General features: G+C 56.7%; 2 protein-coding genes across 2 annotated transcripts; one reads left to right on the top strand and one right to left on the bottom strand.

The window, feature by feature from the left end:
- Positions 1-538: 538 nt before the first annotated feature.
- Positions 539-10180, top strand: SMCR8 (Smith-Magenis syndrome chromosome region, candidate 8). The gene is made up of 2 exons (XM_019541926.1): positions 539-2980; positions 5247-10180. The coding sequence occupies exons 1-2, from the start codon at positions 627-629 to the stop codon at positions 5698-5700; spliced, it is 2808 nt and encodes a 935-aa protein (XP_019397471.1). The 5' UTR covers positions 539-626; the 3' UTR covers positions 5701-10180.
- Positions 10052-19387, bottom strand: SHMT1 (serine hydroxymethyltransferase 1). Its single transcript, XM_019541927.1, has 11 exons — positions 19226-19387; positions 18214-18359; positions 17907-18022; positions 17497-17657; positions 16875-16956; positions 16219-16431; positions 15357-15473; positions 14570-14692; positions 13880-13996; positions 13018-13128; positions 10052-11233 (listed from the first exon to the last, which is right to left on the bottom strand). The coding sequence occupies exons 1-11, from the start codon at positions 19325-19327 to the stop codon at positions 11064-11066; spliced, it is 1458 nt and encodes a 485-aa protein (XP_019397472.1). The 5' UTR covers positions 19328-19387; the 3' UTR covers positions 10052-11063.
- Positions 19388-21186: the final 1799 nt, after the last annotated feature.

Here is a 21186-nt window from a genome sequence, read left to right as displayed (position 1 = left end):
GGCTGTGTTTACCTTTTACGTCCCGCCGTAAAGCGCCGACAGAACTGCGACTCCCAGCGTGTCCCGCGGCGGTAACTCAGAATGAAAAGTACAGCTCCCAGAATGCTCCGCGGCGGTACCCGAGAGTGAGCGTTTATGACTCTCAGCATACCCCGCTCAGAATAAGGACTAGGACTCCCAGCACGTCCCTCGACGGTAGCTGAGGGAACGGCATGGAGGACTCCGACTCCCAGCATGCCCCGCGGCTGAACGCCTGCTCTCAGAATTCGGAGCGGGCGCGGCGAGTTCACTTCCGGGTCATGGGTCACCGCCCCAGTGGGTCATGTGATGCCAAGATGGCTGCCCGGTGGCGGCGCTCCTGAGGGAAGTGGCGGGTCCGCGGTGGCGGCGGCGGCGGCGGCGGTGGCGGCGTGGGGTCTAGGGCAGCCCCGCGCGGCTGTTGAGCGAAGCGCTGCCCCTCAGGCTCCGGGGGCGGCGAGGGCTGGGCCTTCCCCCCCGGGGCGGTGGGGAGAGCCGAGGCCTGGCAGGGGCCGGGACAGCTGCCTCCGCGGAGCTGTGTCGAAGTGGTGTCTCCTGGGCGCGGGGAAGGCTTTGCTCGTCCATGCCGTTCACCCCCACCCGGAAATATGATCAGCGCCCCTGACGTAGTGGCCTTCACCAAAGAGGAGGAGTTGGAGGAGGAGGCATACGATGAGCCGCCCCTGCCCGAGGAATACTCTGTGCCCCTCTACCCCTTTGCCACCTATGGCGCCAACCCCTGGTCCAAGCTCTCGGGCTCCAAGTTCCCCCGGGACTTCATCCTCATCTCTGAGTTCTCCGAACAAGTGGGACCCCAGCCCTTGCTGACCATCCCAGATGATGCCAAAGTGTTCGGCACATTTGATCTCAATTATTTCTCCCTCCGCATCATGTCTGTGGATTATCAGGCTTCCTTTGTGGGGCACCCGCCAGGGTGCGCCTACCCAAAGTTGAACTTTGTGGAGGACTCCAAAGTGGTCCTGGGAGATTCGAAAGAAGGAGCTTTTGCCTATGTGCACCACCTGACTCTCTACGACCTTGAAGCGAGAGGCTTTGTGAGGCCTTTCTGCATGGCCTACATTTCCACTGATGAGCACAAAATCATGCAGCAGTTCCAGGAGCTCTCTGCAGAGTTCTCCAAAGCCTCTGAGTGCTTAAAGACGGGTAACAGGAAAGCTTTTGCTAATGAACTTGAAAAGAAGCTGAAAGACCTTGACTATACTAGGACTGTGCTGCACAATGAAACGGAGATTCAAAAGAAAGCCAATGACAAAGGTTATTACACTACCCAGGCTATCGAGAAAGCGAATGAACTAGCCAGTGTCGAAAAATTGATTATCGAGCACCAAGACTTGCTGAAGCAAATCAGGTCATATCCTTATAGAAAACTGAAGGATTCTGATTTCCATCCATACGAGCCAGAGTGTGCCCCAGATCAAGCGAATGCAAGTTTTGATCTGGACTCAACTACCTCCCACCATGATGAGCCTGGTGAAATGCATCTATATGAACGGTTGCCACCCTACACACCTAAGCTCATCAAAGCAAAGTCTGCCAAATGTTTTGACAAGAAACTAAAAACCCTGGAGGAGCTCTGTGACATTTATTTTTTCACCCAAACTCTCGATCAGCTGAATCAGATAGAGCGAACTTTCAGAGGTGATGTCTGCTACCTCTTGACAAATCAGATCAATAGGGCACTTTTAAAGCAGCAAACTATAGTAAACTTCCTGTTTGAAGATGTGTCTGTCCTAGATGAGAAGCCAGCTGAAAAACACCCTGCTGGTTGTCAGGGGTGTCCTCAGGACACTCTCAACACCAAGAGTTTAGAAGAGTTTCCCATCCCTAAAGTGCTAATCAGCCTGGGATCTTACAAGTCAAGTGTGGAGTCTGTGCCCATCAAGATGGATCCAGAGATGGAAGATCCTCAGGAGCTAAAAGTGAGCGATCCTCCTGCCGAGGACCACCAGGAAAACTTGGAGTACCTGGATGCAGATATTAAAGGGAGCATCAGCAGTGGGGAGAGCATCGAGGTTTTGGGAACAGAAAAGTCTGCTTCTGTTCTGACCAAATCTGAGAGCCAGGCCAGCTTGCCCATCAGTTCAAGCCCCCACATGGTTAGAAACAAAGCAGTCAGCGGAAGAACCATCAGTGAGGACAGCATTGAAGTCCTGAGCACGTGTCCCTCAGAATCTCTGATTCCGGAAGATTTTAAAGCAAGCTACCCAAGTGCCATTAATGAGGAAACTTACGCAGATGAGGAAGAGGGAGGTATTCACTTCAGCCCAAGTTTAACTCCTGATAATATTGAAGAGAGGGAAGGCAGGTCCGAACAGGAGCACTTGCTGCAGGTGGATTCTGCCTGTTGTATTGGGAAAGAGAGTCCTAGCTTCCTAGAGCCTCTGCCTGACCTGGGACGAAAGCACTGTGATGACGACGGTGTGGTCAGCATTCCCCCGCAGCCGTACAGGCAGGCAGACCAGGGCCTTCACGTGAACTTCTCAGACTACTTGTCCCACGATGGTGTCCCTGGGGGACTCCTCTCATATGAACCCGATCCCCATTACTTACTGAACAGCCGAGATGTCAGTAAAATTAGCTTGGATGAATGTTCTGACTCCACAAGCTACATGAGCAGCGCGGCTTCCACGTGCTCTGATCGGACTCCTCCTCCTGCCCATCCAATCAGTCACTTCAGCGAAAGGCACAAAAAAAAAGCCGGCCAGAATGCCTTGAGGTTCATTAGGCAATACCCCTTTGCTCACCCTGCGATATACTCTCTGCTCAGCGGGAGGACGCTGGTAGTCCTGGGAGAAGACGAAGCAATAGTAAAGAAACTGGTCACTGCTCTCTCCATCTTTGTTCCAAATTGCAGTGCATACACCAAGCCCGTGAAGCACTGGGTCACTTCCCCTTTGCATATCATGGATTTCCAGAAGTGGAAGCTGATTGGGCTGCAGAGGTAAGCTAACGGGTAGTTTCAAACCCTGGGCATTTGCTGGGTAATGTCAGTGAAAAGGACTTTGGATGTTCACAACCTCGTGAAGGGAAATGCATGGTTTTAAAGCCATGACCCCAGTCACTTTAATGGAGGGAGGGGGCTTGAATCAATGCTGCTTACAGATTTCTTGCTTATTTGGTGTGCCTGTGTGTCTGGGGAGGGATTGTCTCCAGTTCATTCCTTCCTAGAGACCCTTTATAACTGGCTTGTCTTCCCAAGCATTCTGCTAGGTTTGAGCTTTCTGGTTCCCTTTAGTCAGTGAGGAACCATGCAGTGAAAATACCAAAGGTTTTAATCTCGCAAAGCAATGAAACCAGTGCCTTGGTCCCTTTGCTTTTCTTGATCAGGGTGCCCTTGGATCAAATACTATGACCCCACTAGATGGCTCTGAGCTTCTCAAAAGTCTGCTTTCTGTGCACTTCAAGTTTATTTTAAACCAACCTTTCTGATGCAGGAACTTCTGGTTTTTCTTTTGCTTCCTAATGTGCAGCGTGCTGCTAATGAAGCCGAAAGACTGATATATAGTCATTGGAGTGAGGAAGGCTGTCTGCATGTGTCAGTGCATCTGATAACCAGGTGGTGGGGAGCGGAGTACTCTGGGGAGCTTGGGCTTCACTATGACCATGCTTTGCTCTCTGTCTTGTAAGGTCAAACCAAAGGCCCGAGTTGCTCAGTGTCCTAAAAGGGCTGCAGTTTGGATTTTAAGGAGGCTTTTGCTTTGGGTGAAGGTTTTCCTAGAAGGTCAGGTCTAGAAGAGGGTTTTACTGGCTGCAGACTCTTATTTTATTATTAAAGCTTTGGCTATTCTCTTGCTTCCTGTTATGGGAAATAGCCCTGCAACAGTGAGCTGGCATTTTTCTTTTCTAGCTTTCCAGGGTTAGGATGTGTGCTAGTGTGTTTAGCACTGTCCCTCTTAGCCTAGATGGGGAATGTAGAACAGGGTTGATATTGCAACTGAGTGATGTGATAAGGGGTGCTGTGCTACAAAAGTAATCCGAGCATAAAAAGTGTCAGTCTGGCCTGTGGGATTGTTGTGCTTTTTCCCTTCCTTGGAAGCTTCAACTTATGAAACCAGCTGACTGTTCAGTTTAGTCACCTGCCTGCCTAAGTCAGAGTGACAGCTATAACTGAGCCAACAGCAGCTCCTCAGATTACCCAACTTTACTGTGGAAATTTAAAAACTTGTTGCCAGATGTACGGTGCTTATAAGTGGGTGAGAGACAAGGGCTTTATACATGTTCCTTTTTAAGGTTGTTTGAAGGAAAATGGAATGGCTTGCATGTGTGGCAATAGAAGGGTTAAAGTATGAAGGGTTTGACATGACAGATTCAGCAAAACTTTTGTGGAAAATGCTTGGAAGCGGGAGGGGTTAATCTAGAACTATTCTCTGCAGCTCCTTTGCTTGGTAGCAGCTTTCCTACAGTGATACAGTCTCAGCAGTGTCAGAGTCAGAGCTGAACAGTTCCTGGCTCTGGCATCAGAGTTGAGTGGGGAGGTCGGCACCTTTGGTTTGAGGTTGGCTCTGCCTCTCCCAACAGGCAGACCTGAACTGGGAGCCCTGCAGGGAGTTTGCATAGGGATGTAATATTTGGGTAAATGTCATGCAGCCCTTGGTAGATGATTCTGTGTGGTGAGTGTATTTTGCCTTTGCACCTTAGAGGGAAAACATCCAGCTGCTGCAGTAGAGCCCATGCTGCTTTTACCAAAGGATTCTCTACAAGCAGAATCTCAGTAACATATAAGTGATTGCAAATAAGCCAGGGCTCCTGGAAACCCTGGCAGCTGTGGGAAAGGGACATCTAGAAGCAACAGCTTCGCTCCCAGTAGAGAACACTGGTAGCAAGATTCGCTTCTAGTCACCGGGGATTTCTCCTGGCTTCTTGCTCCTTGTACAGTCCAGTCCATTATAACTTGCCTGCCTGCCCTGGGGTGCAGTGTTGAGGTTCCAGGTGGTGAATGTGCAACCTAGTGTGCTGTGGTTTACTGAGAACTGGTAGTCCACTGAGGCCATCCGCTTCCATTTAAGTGGTGGTTCTGTTATGTGCCCACAGAAGCCCCTACCTGCTTGCTTTGCAGACTGCGAGTGCTAGATTTGCCCTGCAAGACTATGGCAGCACAGCTCCCAGGGGCTTTAAATCTTCTTGGTCTGTGTATCTTTGTGCCTCCAAATCACCTTTCAGAGCTTCGTGGCCTTCCTCCTCCTCACACTGTTTCCGTTGCATTTCAGAGTGGGATCCCCTGCTGGAGCTAGCATGCTGCACTCCCTGACTCGCTACAGCCGCTATGTGAGCATCCTGGATGCCGACAGCAAGACTCTGCGCTGCCCCCTTTACAAGGGGACGCTGGTGCCCCGGCTGGCCGACCACCGCACACAGATAAAGCGGGGAAGCACCTACTACATGCAAGTTCAAAGCGCCCTCACACAGCTGTGCTCGAAAGCCTTCCTGTATGCCTTCTGCCACCACCTGCACTTGCCCATCAATGAGGCGGAGGCAGAGGAGTCCATTGCGAGCCGCCGCATGAACTTCCTGAAACTCCAGCTAGGGTTGGCGAATGAAGACATCAAAATTGTTCAGTACCTGGCAGAGCTGCTGAAACTGCAGTACCTTCAGGAGCCTGGCAGGGGTGCCACCCCCCAGCTGCGGTTTGACTACGTCCCTAGCTTTTTGTACAAAATCTAACGGCCTCTGGGTGGCGAGGCTACCTCCACTGATTCTGACACGGGTCCTCTGTGCTTAACAGCGATGCTCTTTGCGGATCCCTGATGCACTGGTGGGGGGCGGGGGGACACGGGACAGCTGGTGTGCATGCACACAGGAGTCCCTGCTAATCTAAGCTCTGGGAGAAGCCTTCATGGTTCCCTGAGGCTGAGAACTAGAATGTGTCCTACTCCATCATCCATGAGATCTCAAATGGATTGGCCATTCTGTCTTTCAATGCTAAAGGGACGCTGTCAGCTTGCAAACCTGTGCACTAACGACACTGTGCCCTCCAGCCCTTAGCTGGGAGGCATGGGGAAACCCACTGTCATATTGGGGTGGGTATGAATAGCAGGGGGCTGTCCCCTCTGCTAATAGGATCCTCTTCACTCATGCTCAGACTATGCATGTTCTTGTGACATCAGCGAAAGCCTAATATGTTTTAAATAGCCAGGTGGGTTTTGATTGTATTTTGCTGCCTACCAACAGCAAATATAATGTCCTGCCAATGTTGGGGGTGGGCAGGGAGGAACTTGACTCAAACCGTGCCACTGGGATCAAGGCTTGAAAGTATCTGCTCACATTAAGGAATAGTTCAGTGTCCCTTTTGCGTCTTCTTAGCTCATTAGCTCATTAACAGTTTCTGGAATTGCTCCCCATTGGGCCTGTCGCAGGGAGATCAAAGCGTGCATGTATCTGTTCCCCAAAGTTTCCTGGTTGCTCAGCTTTGCTGGAAGAACAGGTCAGCAGTGTGTCCCTGATGGCTAGGTGACACAGCGGTCCCCCTGTTGGCATGAATGTAGAGTACCATGCCTTGTTCGTTTGCAACACGCTCATGGCTTGAGGCTTGGATTGCAGGGTGGTGGGAGGGATGGGGAGGCCTGCGGGTCTTTAAAGCTGGCTGAGATTTTAGCAGCACCGTGGCAGGGTTGCCTTTAGGGACAGGTAATAGGCATGGGGGCTCAAGCTGGCGACCCAGTAGCTGTTTCAGTGTCTTATAGGGAACGATGGGGCAATTTGCCGAAAGATGCACTGAGAGGGAGGGGGTGGGATCAAGGAGCTTTGGGGCAGGGGCCCCAGCTTATTGAAAAACTAGTGCTCAGGACAGGCCAGGCATGAATGTAACAGGTGACATGTTTTATCCTTTTGCAGCTGTTAGTTGGGGCCTGCCTGTGCTCTAGGGGGAGCAGGGGGCCCCCAGGCCAGCAGGCACTGCCTCCACTCCACCTCCACCCTGGTTTGTTGTTGTTCAGTGCCAGGCCCTTGGAATGTCTCCGCTACCTCTCTCGTGGCATTTACTGGGCATCCCCCTGTGGCACTGATCAGACAGGGAGAGCTGGTCCTGTGTTGCTCTCCGTGCCATTCCTCTCAGACTGCTGAGAGGACAGTGATGCTGGCACATCCATGGGTTTGTTATCTGCGCATAAAGATTCATGCTGTGCTTTTTGTGTGTGTTCATATTCCATGCATTTCTCCCTTCTGTGAAATTCTCCGAGGAGGTTCCATTTCGTCAGCTCCTACTGTTTTACTCTGGGTGGTTGGAGGAAGCCTCTGGGGTATTCCTGGAGTGAGGGAGAAGTCTGACAGGAAAAGCTTGTCTTGATTTTATTCCTCTTTTAGCACTCTTCCCTGCTGATTTAGAGGGGAAACAGCACTTTTTTTTTTTTTTTTTTTTACAAGAGAAGCCGAAGTCTCTTTCAGTCCTCCCTAGAATGTGATTCCGTGGGACAGAGTGCTGGAATCGAATGTAAAGCTCCTTCTGTGCTGGGGGAAGCTTCGATGCAGGGGTTTGGGCTTCTGGGTAGATTTTAGATCACATTAGAATGCAATGGGAAAGCTGCACTAGTACAGAATATGGAGCCCCCTTGGGGGACGATTGCACTGCATGCCCCAGTGCCCAAGGTGCTGGAATGCCAATGTCATCTTGCCCTCACATGAAGCGGGGGTTGTTGAGACACTAGCTGGAGGTGGGGGTAGAAATATTCTATTGTCAGTACTACAGGCATCCAGCTAGACCAGTGCCTGTGGAAAGTGTGAGGTTGCGATGTCCCTGACTGGGACTTGCAGCCAGAAGCGGTTTGTAGTTTTTCCAGCATGTGGTCGGGAGCCAGGTGAAGCTGTCTCCTGCTGAGGCTTTGGGCAGCATCGTGTCAGCTTTCTGTGTTTGTGCGCGGCCCAGCAGGGTCGTCTGTATAGTCAGAAGCAGGTGAGGAGCTTTTGCTCTGCAGCAGCGAACATGTCCTCTGGGATGCAGCTCCCACACTCAACCTGGGTAGGTTTGAGATCCCACTGAAACTCCGTGTACATGAACCAGTAGCATCACTGAGCTGTCTGCTCCTACTAGGACAGTATCTGCATCGTGTTCAGATGGAGACACTCAGGCACCAGTGCACGTAGAAAGAGCAGCTGGCAGCTTATTAGTATGTGAGCAGTGCAGGTGAGGCCACTTACTCCTGACCTCTGCTTAGTCATTCAGCCACTGGACTGGAAAAGGAGCAATCTCAAGCCCTTCACGCTTTGCAACAAAGGTAACTGAGCTCTGTGGGAGCACGCAGCTCTGGCTTGATGCATCCTCAGCTGGCTGCAGCACACTGTGCGAAGTCCCCCCGGAGCATTGGTGGGTGGGGGATGCATTAGGTTACAGGGGTAGGTAATGCAGTGCAGTGAAACATGCTTTGGGACATCTCCCTGTACCACCTCAGGGCAAATGGTGAGCTGGCCACCAACTGTCCCCCAGAGCCAGACCCCTCCCGTCACAACCACCCCTTGGGGAGCCCTTGGGCCACTAGCCTTGTGGCATTCAGGCCACTGGGGCCAATCTCTTAAAGCCTGAATCTGCTGCATTTCATACTGTTTGCAGTGAGAGGGGAAGTGTGAGCTGACAGACAGTAGCTCATGAGCTGCCGTGGCTCCAGAAAGCTGTCTCGCGTGGTGGTTTCAGGGTCTCCGGCTGCACTGTATTGTCTTGATCCCACACCAACGCACTTTAAGACTACCTGATCCTTAATTATGTTGCCTCACTACCTTTAGCTATTAGGAACCACTCACAAACTAGGAACCTAGCACTCAAGAGCTTCTCCCAAACTGGCCTGCTTTGTGACACCTGGTCTGTCCGTGCAAGGCGTGAGGTAGAACAGACCTGCGCACCTTGTTGTCCTGTCACTTTTAAGCCCGCAGCTGGCATTGGCACCTGCAGGGCCAGTCATTGCGACTGTATAGCACTAGACCGTCTTTGTGTAGCTGTGTCTCTGCGCTGCTGGACTCGTGTTGTCATGCATGGCCCTCTGCTTCTGTATGTACTGCCTGCCAGCCCGTGCCCCATGCTGCATGGCTGGCTGGGGCCTGCTGCCTACTCTGTGTTGTCTGTGCTGGGGAGACGTGGTTTGTAGTTGCAACCAGAGAATTCATCCAAGCAAAGGGCGTCCTGGTGCCTTGCTGCCAAGCTGGGGGAGGCTCTGATGCTGCTTGTCCTCCAGCTCCTGGTGTCTACAGGTATCACGCTGGCTTGTGCTCCGTTACACCCTGCTAGTGCCAGCTCTTGGATGCTTAGCTACAAGGTGGTGGGAGTTCCCCCTAAGCGTCATTCTCAGAGACAAGTGCTCAGCTTGATCCTAACCCAGGAGCAGCCGCTTCCTTGCAGCTCAGCTGTGTGGCCTCAACCCCAGCAAGGGGAAGCTCTGCCTCTATTTTAGCAATACTGACCAAGCACCTTGGTGGCAGGGGAGAGTTCGGCTAAAGAGAGGAAAGCTCCGGCGCTGTGTGCTTGGTTACCACAGCAGAGCAGGAGCAGTCAGACAGCTTGATTCTGTGAGATCCGGGGTGACCAGCTCCCACTTTTTCAGCATCAGTGCCTTGGAAAGGCTGGGCCAGCCGAGCCTGCTGTGGGATGGGGGGGTACCACTGTGGACGGGTGGTTATAAAGCCCAGCTGTGACCAGGAGCAGCTACGCTGGCCCATTCAGGGAGTCTAGAAGAGAGAGCAACCAGGTAGGCATCCCCTGCAGCAGGGCTCCTATTGCTTGAGAGGTCACATGCCTGATTTGCATTCGAACAGGAAGGCAGAAGTATAGGGTGTCTGGCCCTGCCAGCTCCTCCAGTGCAAGGGGCAGGCAGTCGGTGGAGGGCAGGGGGGGCAGCTCTGCCCTGGTGGCCCACGATGAATTCTCGTCTCCCTCAACCACACCATTGCATCCCCGCATGTCGTGTCCCTGTCTGCACCTCGAGCCCTCATGGCTACAGCCTGCGCATGTGGCAGCCGGGAGGAGCTGCAGCATGTCGTCGTGCCGCGTCCTGCACTGAGCCAGGTGCCCACACCGGGCGCCCAGGCCAAGACATACTTTTAAACAAACTATTTATTTGGGTTCCATTATTTTTTGAGACACAAAGAGGAACTCAGTTGTATTTTTTAAAGCTTCGAATTCTTGTTGTACCTCGTGTTCGATTCCTAATTTTACTGTGCTTATTAAAAAATGATCCTGAACTATGAGGCAGGCTCTTGTGTCTGGTTACCACAGAGGGGCAAGCTGGTGTGGGAGCCTGGCCCTGCAGAATGGGCTCAGGGGTGACGTACAGAAATAGAGGCATTTTTCCCTCTGTAGCTGACTGCCAAACTGCCTGCCTGCTGCACTGGGAAGCTACATACAGCATAAGCTTATGCATCAGTCTTTCCCTGCCGGCAGCAAGCTCTCAGGTGCCTGAGCTGCTCTGAAACCAGCATGCTGTGCAAAGGTACGGGAATCCTAACACTTCCCCTACATTGCTGAGCATAAGGCAAGCTTCCCTGCTAAGCAGCCCCCCCTAGAAGGCATGAGTATATAGCTTGGGCTGCATGGAGAAGAGCTTTATAGAGCACAACCACAGCTCAGCATCCAGCCCCATACCTGTATCAGTGTAGGTTGTTCCCAAACCCCCTGCATTGGCACCTCTGTGAGCCCAGGTGGTCCCAGTCTGGAGCACCAAGGTGGCCGGATAAAAGTTGGATGAAGGGAGATCTCGGGCCCTGATTCCACCCACTACAAAGGGGTGCAGGGTCTGTGGGTACCACGGCTGAGGAACTGGGGTCTGAGTGTGGGTTCTCCCACTCCCTGGGTCATGCCCTTGAATGTGGGGCAGTGCCCTGGGTTCTGCCCCTTGAAAGTGCCAGGGGAGGTGAGTACATGCTCATCTTCCAAGGGGCTGACAGTGCTAACCATTAGGCTGTAGGAGGAGGTGGTGAGGTCCTGTGGGGGGTGGGTGCATGGGGGATATAGCAGAGCACGTGGTGGGAGGCATTGCCCTGGTGGCAGCGGCCTGATCCCGGTGGTCCCTCTTACAGCGCTGGGACCCAGGCAAGCAGCCGCCCAGGGTTTAAAGCACAGGCAGGCCTGGGATGGGGAATGTCGCAGCAAAGGTCTCCACCTCCTTCTTGAGGGCCTGCAGTGGCCCCTGGTACTTCTCATCACCAAGGTGCTCCTTGAACTCCTTCAGCGTCGCCTTGGGACTCATGTCGCTTTGGACCCTCAGTGTCAGCTCAATGCCTGTAGGTACAGCAGGGGTTAATCAACCGGCACAGGGCAGCCCAGTACTACAAGTCTGCCCCAACTCACCGGGTGGGCGCTCTGCCCCCCCCCCAGCAATTGGGAACTCCAGGGCTGGGCTTCAACCCATCCTTGCCCTCAACCACTGGGGGAAGCTGAGCCCAGCTCCCAGGTTGCTGCTGCTCTCACCCTAAGTGTGGCTGGCTCTGCAGAGCAACCAACCTGCAAGGAGCAGGTCATAGTTTCATAGTTGGTCGGGTCGGAAGGGACCTGAGCAGATCATGAAGTCCGACCCCCTGCCATGGCAGGAAAAAGGTGATTGTCTAGCCTTGTCTTAAAGACCCCTAGGGTAAGGAGCCAGAACCACTTCATTTGGAACTTGGTTCCAGATCCTAGCCCCCGTCACAGTGAAGTAGCGCCTCCTGATATCTAGTCTGAATCTACCCTCTGCCAGCTTGTGACCATTGTTTCTAGTCACTCCTGGTCATGCTCGGGGGAACAGGGACTCCCCCAATGCCTGCTGGTCCCCCCTGACTAGTTTGTAACAGGCCACTAGATCCCCCTTCAGCCTTCTCTTGTGAAGGCTGAACAGGTTCAGTTCCCTTAGCCTCTCCTCACAGGGCCTGCCCTGCTGGACCCTCTCCATGCTGGCCACATCCCTCCTGAAGTGCGGTGCCCAGACCTGGACGCAGTACTCCAGCTGCAGCCTGACCGGTACCACATAGAGGGGGAGGATCACCTCCCTGGACCTGCTCGAGATGCATCTGTGGATGCATGACAAGGTGCGGTTGGCCTTCCTGACCACGTCCCCACATGGCCGGCCCATGTTCATCTTGGCATCAGTGGTGACTCCATGATCCTTTTCTGCCTGTGCGCTGATGAGAAGGGAGTTCCCCAGCCTGTAGGTATGGTGCCGGTTCTTCCTCCCCAGGTGCAGCACCTTGCACTTGTCAGTGTTGAATCCCATCCTGTTCTCATCCACCCACCCCTGTAACCTGTCCAGGTCTGATTGTAGCCTATTCCTTCCTTCCAGCATGCCCACATCCCCCCACATCTTAGTGTCGTCAGCAAATTAGAACAGGGTGCTTTTTACCCCCTCGTCCAAGTCGCTGATGAAGATGTTGAACAGTGCGGGCCCGAGGACCGAGCCCTGGGGGACCCCACTGCCCACATCCCTCCAGGTCGAATAAGACCCATCCACCACCACCCTCTGGGTGTGGCCCTCCACCCAACTAATGACCTATCTGACTGTGTAGGCGTCAGCACCAGTCTCCTAGTTTTTTAATGAGCATGGGGTAAGAGACAGTGTCAAAGGCTTTCCTAAAGTCCAGAAAGACTACATCCACTGCTACCCCTGCGTCTAAGGATTTGGTGACCTGGTCGTAGAAGGCCACCAGGTTGGTCTGATGGGACCTGCCGCTAATGAACCCATGTTGGTTGCCCCTAAGCATAATCTCCCCCGCTGGCCCCTTGTGGACATGCGCCAAGATAATTCTCTCAAAAACCTTACCCAGGATCGAGGTAAGACTAACTGGTCTATAGTTTCCTGGGTCCTCCTTCCTGTCTGTAGGGGAGCAACAGCCACTGCCTTTTGTACCAGGTCCCTGGAGAGCAGGCGGGAGAAGGGCACTTGCCAGGCCCAGTAAAACCCAAACCTAGTGCCAGCATCTGGGCTGGGGCCAGTCAAGTGAGCCCAGAGCTCTCAGGAGCCAGAGACCCCTGCAGCGGAGACCCCAGTCCACCCTCGCAGCTTTCCCCTCTAGGTGCTGCAGCCTCGGTCTTACCCTTGTGGATGAAGATGGCTACCCTATGGAAGTCCTGTTCCTGGAAGCCCCGGGAGGTCAGCGCCGGGGTGCCCAGCCTCAACCCACTTGGGCGCAGGGCACTCTTGTCACCTGCGTGAGAGCCACAAATCACCCGGGGAACGAGGCAGCCAGTACACCTTGCCTGTGCCTCTGCCAGTCCTCCTGCTGCAGGGAGGGGTGGCAGGATGGGATCTGGCACCCAGGAGTTTGCTGTGCAGTGTCTCCACACCCCTCCCTTCTCCTCTCCTCCAAGAGCAGGAGCCCTGACAGCTCCTTGTGGTGTCCTGGCCCCAAAGTCTGGCCGGCAGGGTGATGACCTGGGCATGCAGCCCCTTGAAGGTGGGCAGGAGAGCTGCCTGCTGGGCTTTGGCTCCAGGGTGCCTTACAACCAACAGAAGCAGCTGCATCCAGTCCCATCAATCCAGCACCACTGCTGATAGCCAGGGGCCCCTCCAGCCAGCACAGAGGCCAGGTGAGTCACTGAACTACCCCCATCCCGGCTTGCAAAGCAGATCACCCCTCCCTAGCCCCAGCCAATTGGTGTGGCAGTGATTAACCTTCCATTGATAGGTACAGGGGTTGGCGACTGTGTCATCCCTTTCAGCCCAGATGACAAGCAGGCAGCTCCAGCATGGAAATGCAGCTGCTTCTGGGGTGGAGTGTAATCTGGGTGGGAAGGGAAGGTCACAGAAAGGAGTGTGGGGTCAAGGCCTGACTTGCTGGATCAGCTCCGTCCCTGTGGCCGGACTGCAACATGCGTGTGGCCACCAGAAGGCGGAGCACAGCGTGGATGGGGCAGGAGTGTCCACCCAGCTCTGCCCAGGCTCCTGTGGGCTCTTACCCGGACAGGTGTTCTTGTTGCAGGCGATGGAGCAGATCTCCAGCACCCGCTCGGCCCTGCCGCCATCCGTGCCCTTGCTGCGCAGGTCCACGAGGATGAGATGGTTGTCGGAGCCGCCTGCAGGACAGACGCAGCACAGCGAGGTGAAGGGGAGCCCTGGCTGGGCCGTGGGGGGAACTAGGCACTGGAGCTGGGGCTTGAGCTCAGCAAGAAGGCATGCCTTGAAGGCCAGTGCACCTCCTACCAGTAGCCCGTGGTGGATGCGAGTAAAAGCAGATGCAGCTCTCACCCATATCACACAAGTTGTACTGGTAGAAATGGGCCTTGACGGGAGATCCAAGGTTCCCCCTCCCATATCTGAGGTGCTTTATACTTGAAGGAATAGGGCACTTGGGCTCAATCCTGCTCCCACGACCATGTAGGGTACAACGGCTGCCAGCATCCGTGCTCCCTGCTCTGTCTGGGGGGTGCTGAAACAGGCCATGGGCAGGACCAGCTTGTGGCAGCGCATCCATGGGAGCCTGGCTGGATGGGGGAGAGATCCAGCCACACCTGTGGTTTCCTGGGACCCTTAGCATAGCTGCAAAGGGGGAGAAGCCTAGTTTGGGTCCCCTGAGAGGCTGTGTCAGAGCCGGACTCCAGCCTGTCTCCCAGCCTGGTGAAACAGGGGGCCGCGGCTGCCGTGCTTACCAGTGACGATGTGGTAGCCCATGCCAAGCAGCGCTACGGCCAAGGCCTTGCAATTGGCGACCACCTGCCGTTGGTAGGCTCTGAACTCGGGGGTCATGGCTTGCTTGAGCGCCACAGCGATTCCTGCACGGGGAGGAGAGGTGTTGGCTCCGGGCTGGTGGCATCCGGCTGTGCGGACAATGGGACACTGGCCGGGAGCTCTGGGGAACGGAGCAGCTGCTCCCTTCTCAAGCCTGTCTGGCAGGCGCAGCGCCCAAGGGCTTTGTAGAGAAGGGCCCCCATTGTCCCAGGGCTCCACAAAGGGCCCATTCAGTCTGGTGCCTCCTGCCGGGACAGGACCCCCTGCGCGGCGGACACCCGCAGTGGGATGGATCTGTGACCCAGCTGCAAGCTGCAAACCAGCAACGGATGCCAGGGCTCTGGGCAATCAGGCTCCTGTCTATGGAGGGCCAGGACCAGCAACCCTGAGCCTCCTACCCCGTTCCCTCTGCTTGCGGCAGCCTGGGAAGCCTTGTTTCAGCTGCAGCTCCCACGTGTTAACAGCTGAGCAGAGCTGCTGCAGGCCAGAACGCCAGGGGGTGGGGGGCAGAGGCCCCCAGGCTCTTGTCTAGTGTTGGTCCAGGGTCGCTTGGACCTAAACTGTCCTTATGACCCTGCCCTGGGCCCAGCTGTTGAGAAGCTCCTCTGGAGCTTGGTGTCCATTCACCAGCCCCCAGGCTTGGGCAAGGAGCTGTCACCCCCTCCCAGGCTCCCCAGCCCTATCTGGCCAGCGCTGGGGGCCCCTCACCTGCAATGGCATGGTTGTGTGGCCCCCCCTGCAGCCCAGGGAAGACGGCCTGGTTGATGAGGCTCTCCAGGTTGTAGGGCGTCTCCTTACCCGTCTTGGGGTCCACGCTGCGTGTCCCTGCAAGAAGGGCGGGGGGAGGGGAGACATGACTGATTAACCCCTTGGTGCCTAGAAGCGGGGTTTCCCAGCACCAAATGGTCAAGCCAGCACCCCACCCATCTGTATGCAGGACCACGTGCTTCCCAGGTACTGGGAGCTACTGGTTGGAGGGACGGGATGTCCCAAGGACACCAGGGCAGGGGACGGGTGCAGTAAGAGGGGTTAGCTGAAGATACACAACCCAGTTGGCATGTGGCCCATGGCCCCTCCACCACCTAGGGACTCTCCCAAGGCTGGTCCAGGGCAGGCAGTGGAGACCCAGCCAGCCCTGCTGCTGCCTAGTGACTTGGGCGGGCAGTGTCACCAAGGGTAGCCTGTAGCTGGGCCTTGCCAGGCTCAGGTCCAGCCCCAAGCACACAAGCAACAAGAGGGCATGCACCAGACAGGGGTCCCTGGCAGAGGCGGAGGGAAGGCTGAGACCCTCTATAAGGACAGCACTGAAGCCACTGCCCCAAGGGAGCCTCAGACCCATGTGTGGACAGGGCCTGGGGCAGAGGGGTACATCCAGCACAGCGCTTCCTACCTGCAGGCCAGGGAACTGGGACAGGCTCCCAGGGGCCCCTTGGCCAGCAGCCACCCAAGCACCTGGCCCCATAACCCTGCTCACTCTGAGGCTGTGATGGTACCAGGGGCCTTTTCACCCACCCCCAAGCTACAGCAGCATCGCCCTGCCTACCCTGACCCAAGACACTTGCCCCCAAACCTTTGCGGTAGAAAATCATGCCGGCCCGGCAGCCCCGCAGCGTCTTGTGGGTGGTGGTGGAGACCACATCGCAGTGCTCGAAAGGGGAGGGCACCACACCAGCCGCCACCAGCCCGCTGATGTGGGCCATGTCGGCCAGGAGGTAGGCTCCGTTCTCGGTGGCGATCCTCCGCAGGCGGGCGTAGTCCAGGTTCCGCGAATAGCAGCTCACCCCTGGGATGGGAGGGGGAGAGCGCCGCCCCGTGAGAGGTGCTGCACAGCCTGACGCCTGCTCAAATGCCTGGGAGCCAGCCCAGGGCTTGGGGCTTGGCCACCAGAGGCCAGGGAGGGATACTACGAAGGACCTTGGTGTCCACCAGCCCCTGGACTGGGCCAGCAGCCTCCGGCTATTGCTGTCCAGCAGGCAGTTACACCAAGGGCCGCTGGGGAAACCGGAGCCCAGAGCGGCGGGTGATCTGCACAGCCGCGTGCAGGACTCGGGTGTCCTGGCTTCCAGCCTCCCCTCACCCAGCACAAGGCCCCTCTTTGCCACCGCAGCCTCAGATCAGGAGGCAGGTCAGGATGCCTGGCACCGCGCTGCCCCCGTGCCCCGGCCGGGCTGGGATCCGCGTGCTGGCTGTGACCCCGTTCTCCCCATTATCAGACCTGCTACGCACCTGCGATGATCAGCTTGGGGTGGAACAAGCGGGCGTTCTCCTCCAGCCGGTCGTAGTCGATGTACCCGGTGCTGGGATCCACCTGGGCGGGAGCAGCCAGGAAGCCCGCAGGGTGAGCACCACGCTCCGCCTGCCCTGCCCACGTGCTCCCACGCCACAGCCGGGCGACAGGGACCCAGTCATGCGCTAAGGGGTTAATGCTATCTCCACACCCCCTGTAGTGCCCCACACCCGAGCTCAGGCCCCCACGGCCTAGTCCCACGATCAGCCTTGAGCCTCCCATTGGGGATCCACATGCTGAGTCGGCAGCGGGGCATCGGTCTGTGGTGTGAGCCCCGGCCCACAATGGCAGGAGGGAGCAAGGAACGTGGGGCGCTAATCCTGTCCTGCCTCCTGGCACGGGACGCACAGGACCTCAGAGCCAAAGGGGTCCCGTGGCCTGTCAGGAACGCTACTGCCCAGCTGGCAGCTAGGTCATGCGCCCCCCGAGCTGGCTACAAGACAGGGCCCATACCAGCAACCCAGTCTTGCAGGGCTTGCCAGGCCCCTGCCAACCCCATCCTAAGGAAGCCAGAGGTGACGGCTGCGCTAGGCTGGGGTGGCAGAAGCAGGTGCCCCTCACCTTGTAGGGCATGGACTCGAAGAAGATGGAGGTGGCTGAGATCTTCTTCTTGTCAGTCATGAAGCCATGGGTCAGGTGCCCCCCGTCAGGCAGGTCCAGGCCCATGATCCTGCCGTGGGGCTCCACCAGCGCCGTGTATACCGCAAAGTTAGCCGGGGACCCTGCAGTAAGAGCAGTGTGAGCAAGTCAGGCATGGATCCTGCTGCACTGCAGAGGGGTGAGGCCTGGGTTGAGCCCTGGGCAGGGAGTTGAAATGACTGCCTGCTTTAAACAGCCCCCAGGCTGGGCACTCCCCTTCCCCAGCAGCCTCTGGCTTGGGGAAGGCTGGCAGTGTTTGAAAGCCAGGGGTCCCCAGGCATTGGCAGGATTGCTCTCCCCTGCTGCCAGTGTGCAAGGAGCTGGGGCGTTACCTGAGTAGGGCTGGACATTGACACCCCACTTCTGGGGGTCCAGGTTGTAGGCCTCCAGTGCCCGCTTCTGACACAGCCTCTCCAGCTCGTCCACGCACTCCGTGCCACCGTAGTACCTGCCACACGGAGGAGAGGGGAGGAGCTGTACAGGGGATCTGCAGGGCCAGCTGCTCTACCCTCCACCAAGGGCAGGGCCTGGCCCACCATGGGCTCTGAAGGGAAGGGGCTTGGCCAGGCAGCTGAGCAGGGATCATGCCCTCAAGAAGCATGAGCCAAGAGGTGCCCCCACACACGCACCGCTCCATACCTCTGCCCTGGGTACCCCTCCGAGTACTTGTTGTTCAGGCAGGAGCCCAGGGCCTCCAGCACGGCCCGGCTGGCAAAGTTCTCGGACGCGATCAGCTCTAAGCCCAGCCTCTGCCGCTGCTTCTCCTTCCTGATGATGTTGAACACCTTGGAGAGAAGAGGCAGGGGACTGGGTGCCCGGAGGCAAGACACCCCCTCCCAGGGGAGAAGTGTGATGGGGAACAGGCACAAAGAGGTCGCGGCTAGGAGAGGAGAGGCAGGGCCTCTTTCTGCCAGGGCTCTGAGCTTGAGATGTGGACAACACTCTGCATAGGGTTATGTGGATGAACCAGAGAGGCTCAGAGCAGTGCCTCTGCAGAGCTGCTTTCCTGCCATGTGGCACGTACAGTCTGCATGGGGGGAGGCGGGGATGGGTCCAGCCATTTCCTTTTTTTTTTTTTAAAGGTGGGGTGGGGTCCTTTGGGCAGCTCAAGGATGCGTGAGTTTGTAGGTGCTGGCTGGAAGCAAGAATGAGTCTCTATCACTCGTGTCTGTGGATCCCCTCCAGGTTTGATCCATGTCACAGCCACGAGCTTGCTTCAGTAGGAACATGAGGGTCTGCTGGACCATCGAGACCTAGGCGATGGACAAGTAGGGCAACGCCTCCCACAGGAAAGGACCACCCCTGGGTGTCATAGAGCAAGGCACAGCATGGACTCAGCTAGAGGCTACCACGCAGGGACCGCAAGTTGAGCAGGCTCACAGCAGCCCCGAGGTGGGGAAAGCCGCCAGCCCTCATCCTCCTCCACCCCTTCCAGCAAGTGAAAGGGAGAAGCAGGGGGGAGCCTGCAGCTCCCAGGTGGCCCAACACCCTATCCTGAGTCACACTGTCCTGCAAGCAGATGACCCCAGAGTTGAATGGGTCCCTGTGCCGGCCGGACGAATGCAGCAGATCACGTGCTCCCATAGCAGATGACGACCCAGTGCCAAAGCACGCCGCCCTCTCCCTGCCCCGCGGATGCCAGCCCGCTCACCTCGGGGTCGTTGGTATCGAGCGGTTCCAGGACCATCTTGTCATGCGACTGCCAGAGTTCAGCACTCGGGAGCTCGCCGTTGAGGTTGGCTGAGGTAGCCATGGCCAGGTCTCCTCTGGCGTCAATGCAGTCTGAAATGAGGAGGGTGGGAGAGTTTATAGAAGACGCGTCTCTCTGCCACCTCCTCCTGGAAGCATCTTTGGCTTGATTGTGCCCCGGCCTGCAACCGCTGTATAGCCCGGAGTAAATTTAGTAGGAGTTAGAATGAAAAATCCCAGTAAACATAAGAAGACGGGACGGGGCCTGCCCTCTGCTAGCATGTTTTTGTGGTGCAGATCAGAGTGCCTCACTCTTCACCAAAAGGGTTTTTTGTTTTTGTTTTTTTTCCCCCCCTGTTTTTTTGCACCAGTCCTGGAAGCACTGCAATACCAGGTCAATGCATGGAGTGGATGGAGCACGCTCCGGTTCCACCACCCAACACCAAAAAGAATCTGCTCAATATAGACCTTCGATGGAGGACATATCAGAGACAATTACACCACCCTGCCTCTTCACCAAAAGGGTGATGGTTTGAGCCTGCCCAGGGCTGTTGGCTGTAGGAAGGACAGACTTTCTTTCCTGTAGCACTTTTCTTGGCAAGGTTTTTTGTATCTTGGTGACTTAGTTGCGCCAGCGCAAACAGTCATGCAATCCCCATCGCTGGCAATTTTCACGTGCAGGTTAAACAAAGCCTAAGTCTGGGCTGGTTTGGACAGGGATGGTCCTGCTTTGAGCAGGGGCTTGGGCTAAATGACCTCCCAAGGACCCCGCCAGCCTGATTTTACCATGGTGCTGTGATCTGAAGCCAAATCAATAGAAATAACGGACTGCAATGGGTTTGGGGTCAGTGTGATGGTGAAAACACCAAGCTTCAGCCACCGCTTCGGATCCACCGGACAGCTCTCGGCATTCGGAGGGGTGTTAAATGCAACAAAACTCCCACTGAGCATCTCCTTGCGCCCAAGTCTCATCCCACCGCGGCCCGCAGGATTTCTTGAACCGGGAGGACGCAGCTCTGAGAGCGCGCGGCTTGCGGGATCCGGCCTGGAGTGCACGTGTAACCATACGTTGGATCCGTGCCCATCTCCATGTACTCAGCCTGAATAACAACCCAGCCCAATCCACGGCATCCCGACTGAAGTCCACCAGCGTGACCCCCGCGGAGATCAGGCAAGGGCGGCACAAGTTATCTTACTCACGAGGGGACAGAACAGCCTCTCTCTTCCTTGGAGACAAAAAGGCCTTTCAAAGATTAACTCCGCAAGGCCAGCACCCCCCGCCCGCGCTGCCAGCGAGGCAAGCGCTATGTTTGCGAGGGTCAAACAGCTAAAGTCCATCTGGCCGGCCCAGAGTCCCTCCTGCTCTGGCGAGGGGCGGCTGGCTGGACGAGCCCCCCGCCCGCAGCCTGCTCGCGCCAGAAAAGCGGCGCTACCCCAAGCAAGGGCTAGGGATGCGGCGGGTGTGCGGGAAGCAGCGCCTGCCCCGGGGGACCGCGCGGGCAGGGCGTCCCCCTACCACGTCGGGTCCATCGCCGGCCTCCTCCTCGCCTCCCCCAGGGCCCTCCGCCCCGGGGGAGGGTCTGCTCTTGGGACTTCGCTCGCGGGCGCGGCGGCAACGGCTGCCTGCTGCCAACTGCCAGAACCGGGCCCGAGCCCGCTGGCGCCATCCGCTCGGAGCGGGGTAGGGCATCAGAGAGGCTCCCTTGTGCAAGGAGCTGGACACAGCAGCCGCTGGCAGGGGCCACCGGAGCCGTGGAGTCCGAGCCCCGGCTCGAGGCAGGGCCGCCCCCGTGCCTGGTTCCCTCAGACCCCGCTCCCGCGCTTCAGCCGGGCGGCAGCCCGCGTGAGCGCCCAGGATCCGAGGAGCAGACCCCGCAGAGGGCCGCAGGGAGGGCAGAGCTGCGGCCCCGGGCCCCGGCGCCA

Source organism: Crocodylus porosus, unplaced genomic scaffold, assembly GCF_001723895.1.
Source record: "Crocodylus porosus isolate Cpor-Errol unplaced genomic scaffold, CroPor_comp1, whole genome shotgun sequence".
In the NCBI taxonomy this organism is placed as follows: domain Eukaryota; kingdom Metazoa; phylum Chordata; order Crocodylia; family Crocodylidae; genus Crocodylus; species Crocodylus porosus.
The sequence above is the reverse complement of the archived record's forward strand: the minus strand, read 5'-3'. Positions and strand labels throughout refer to the sequence as shown.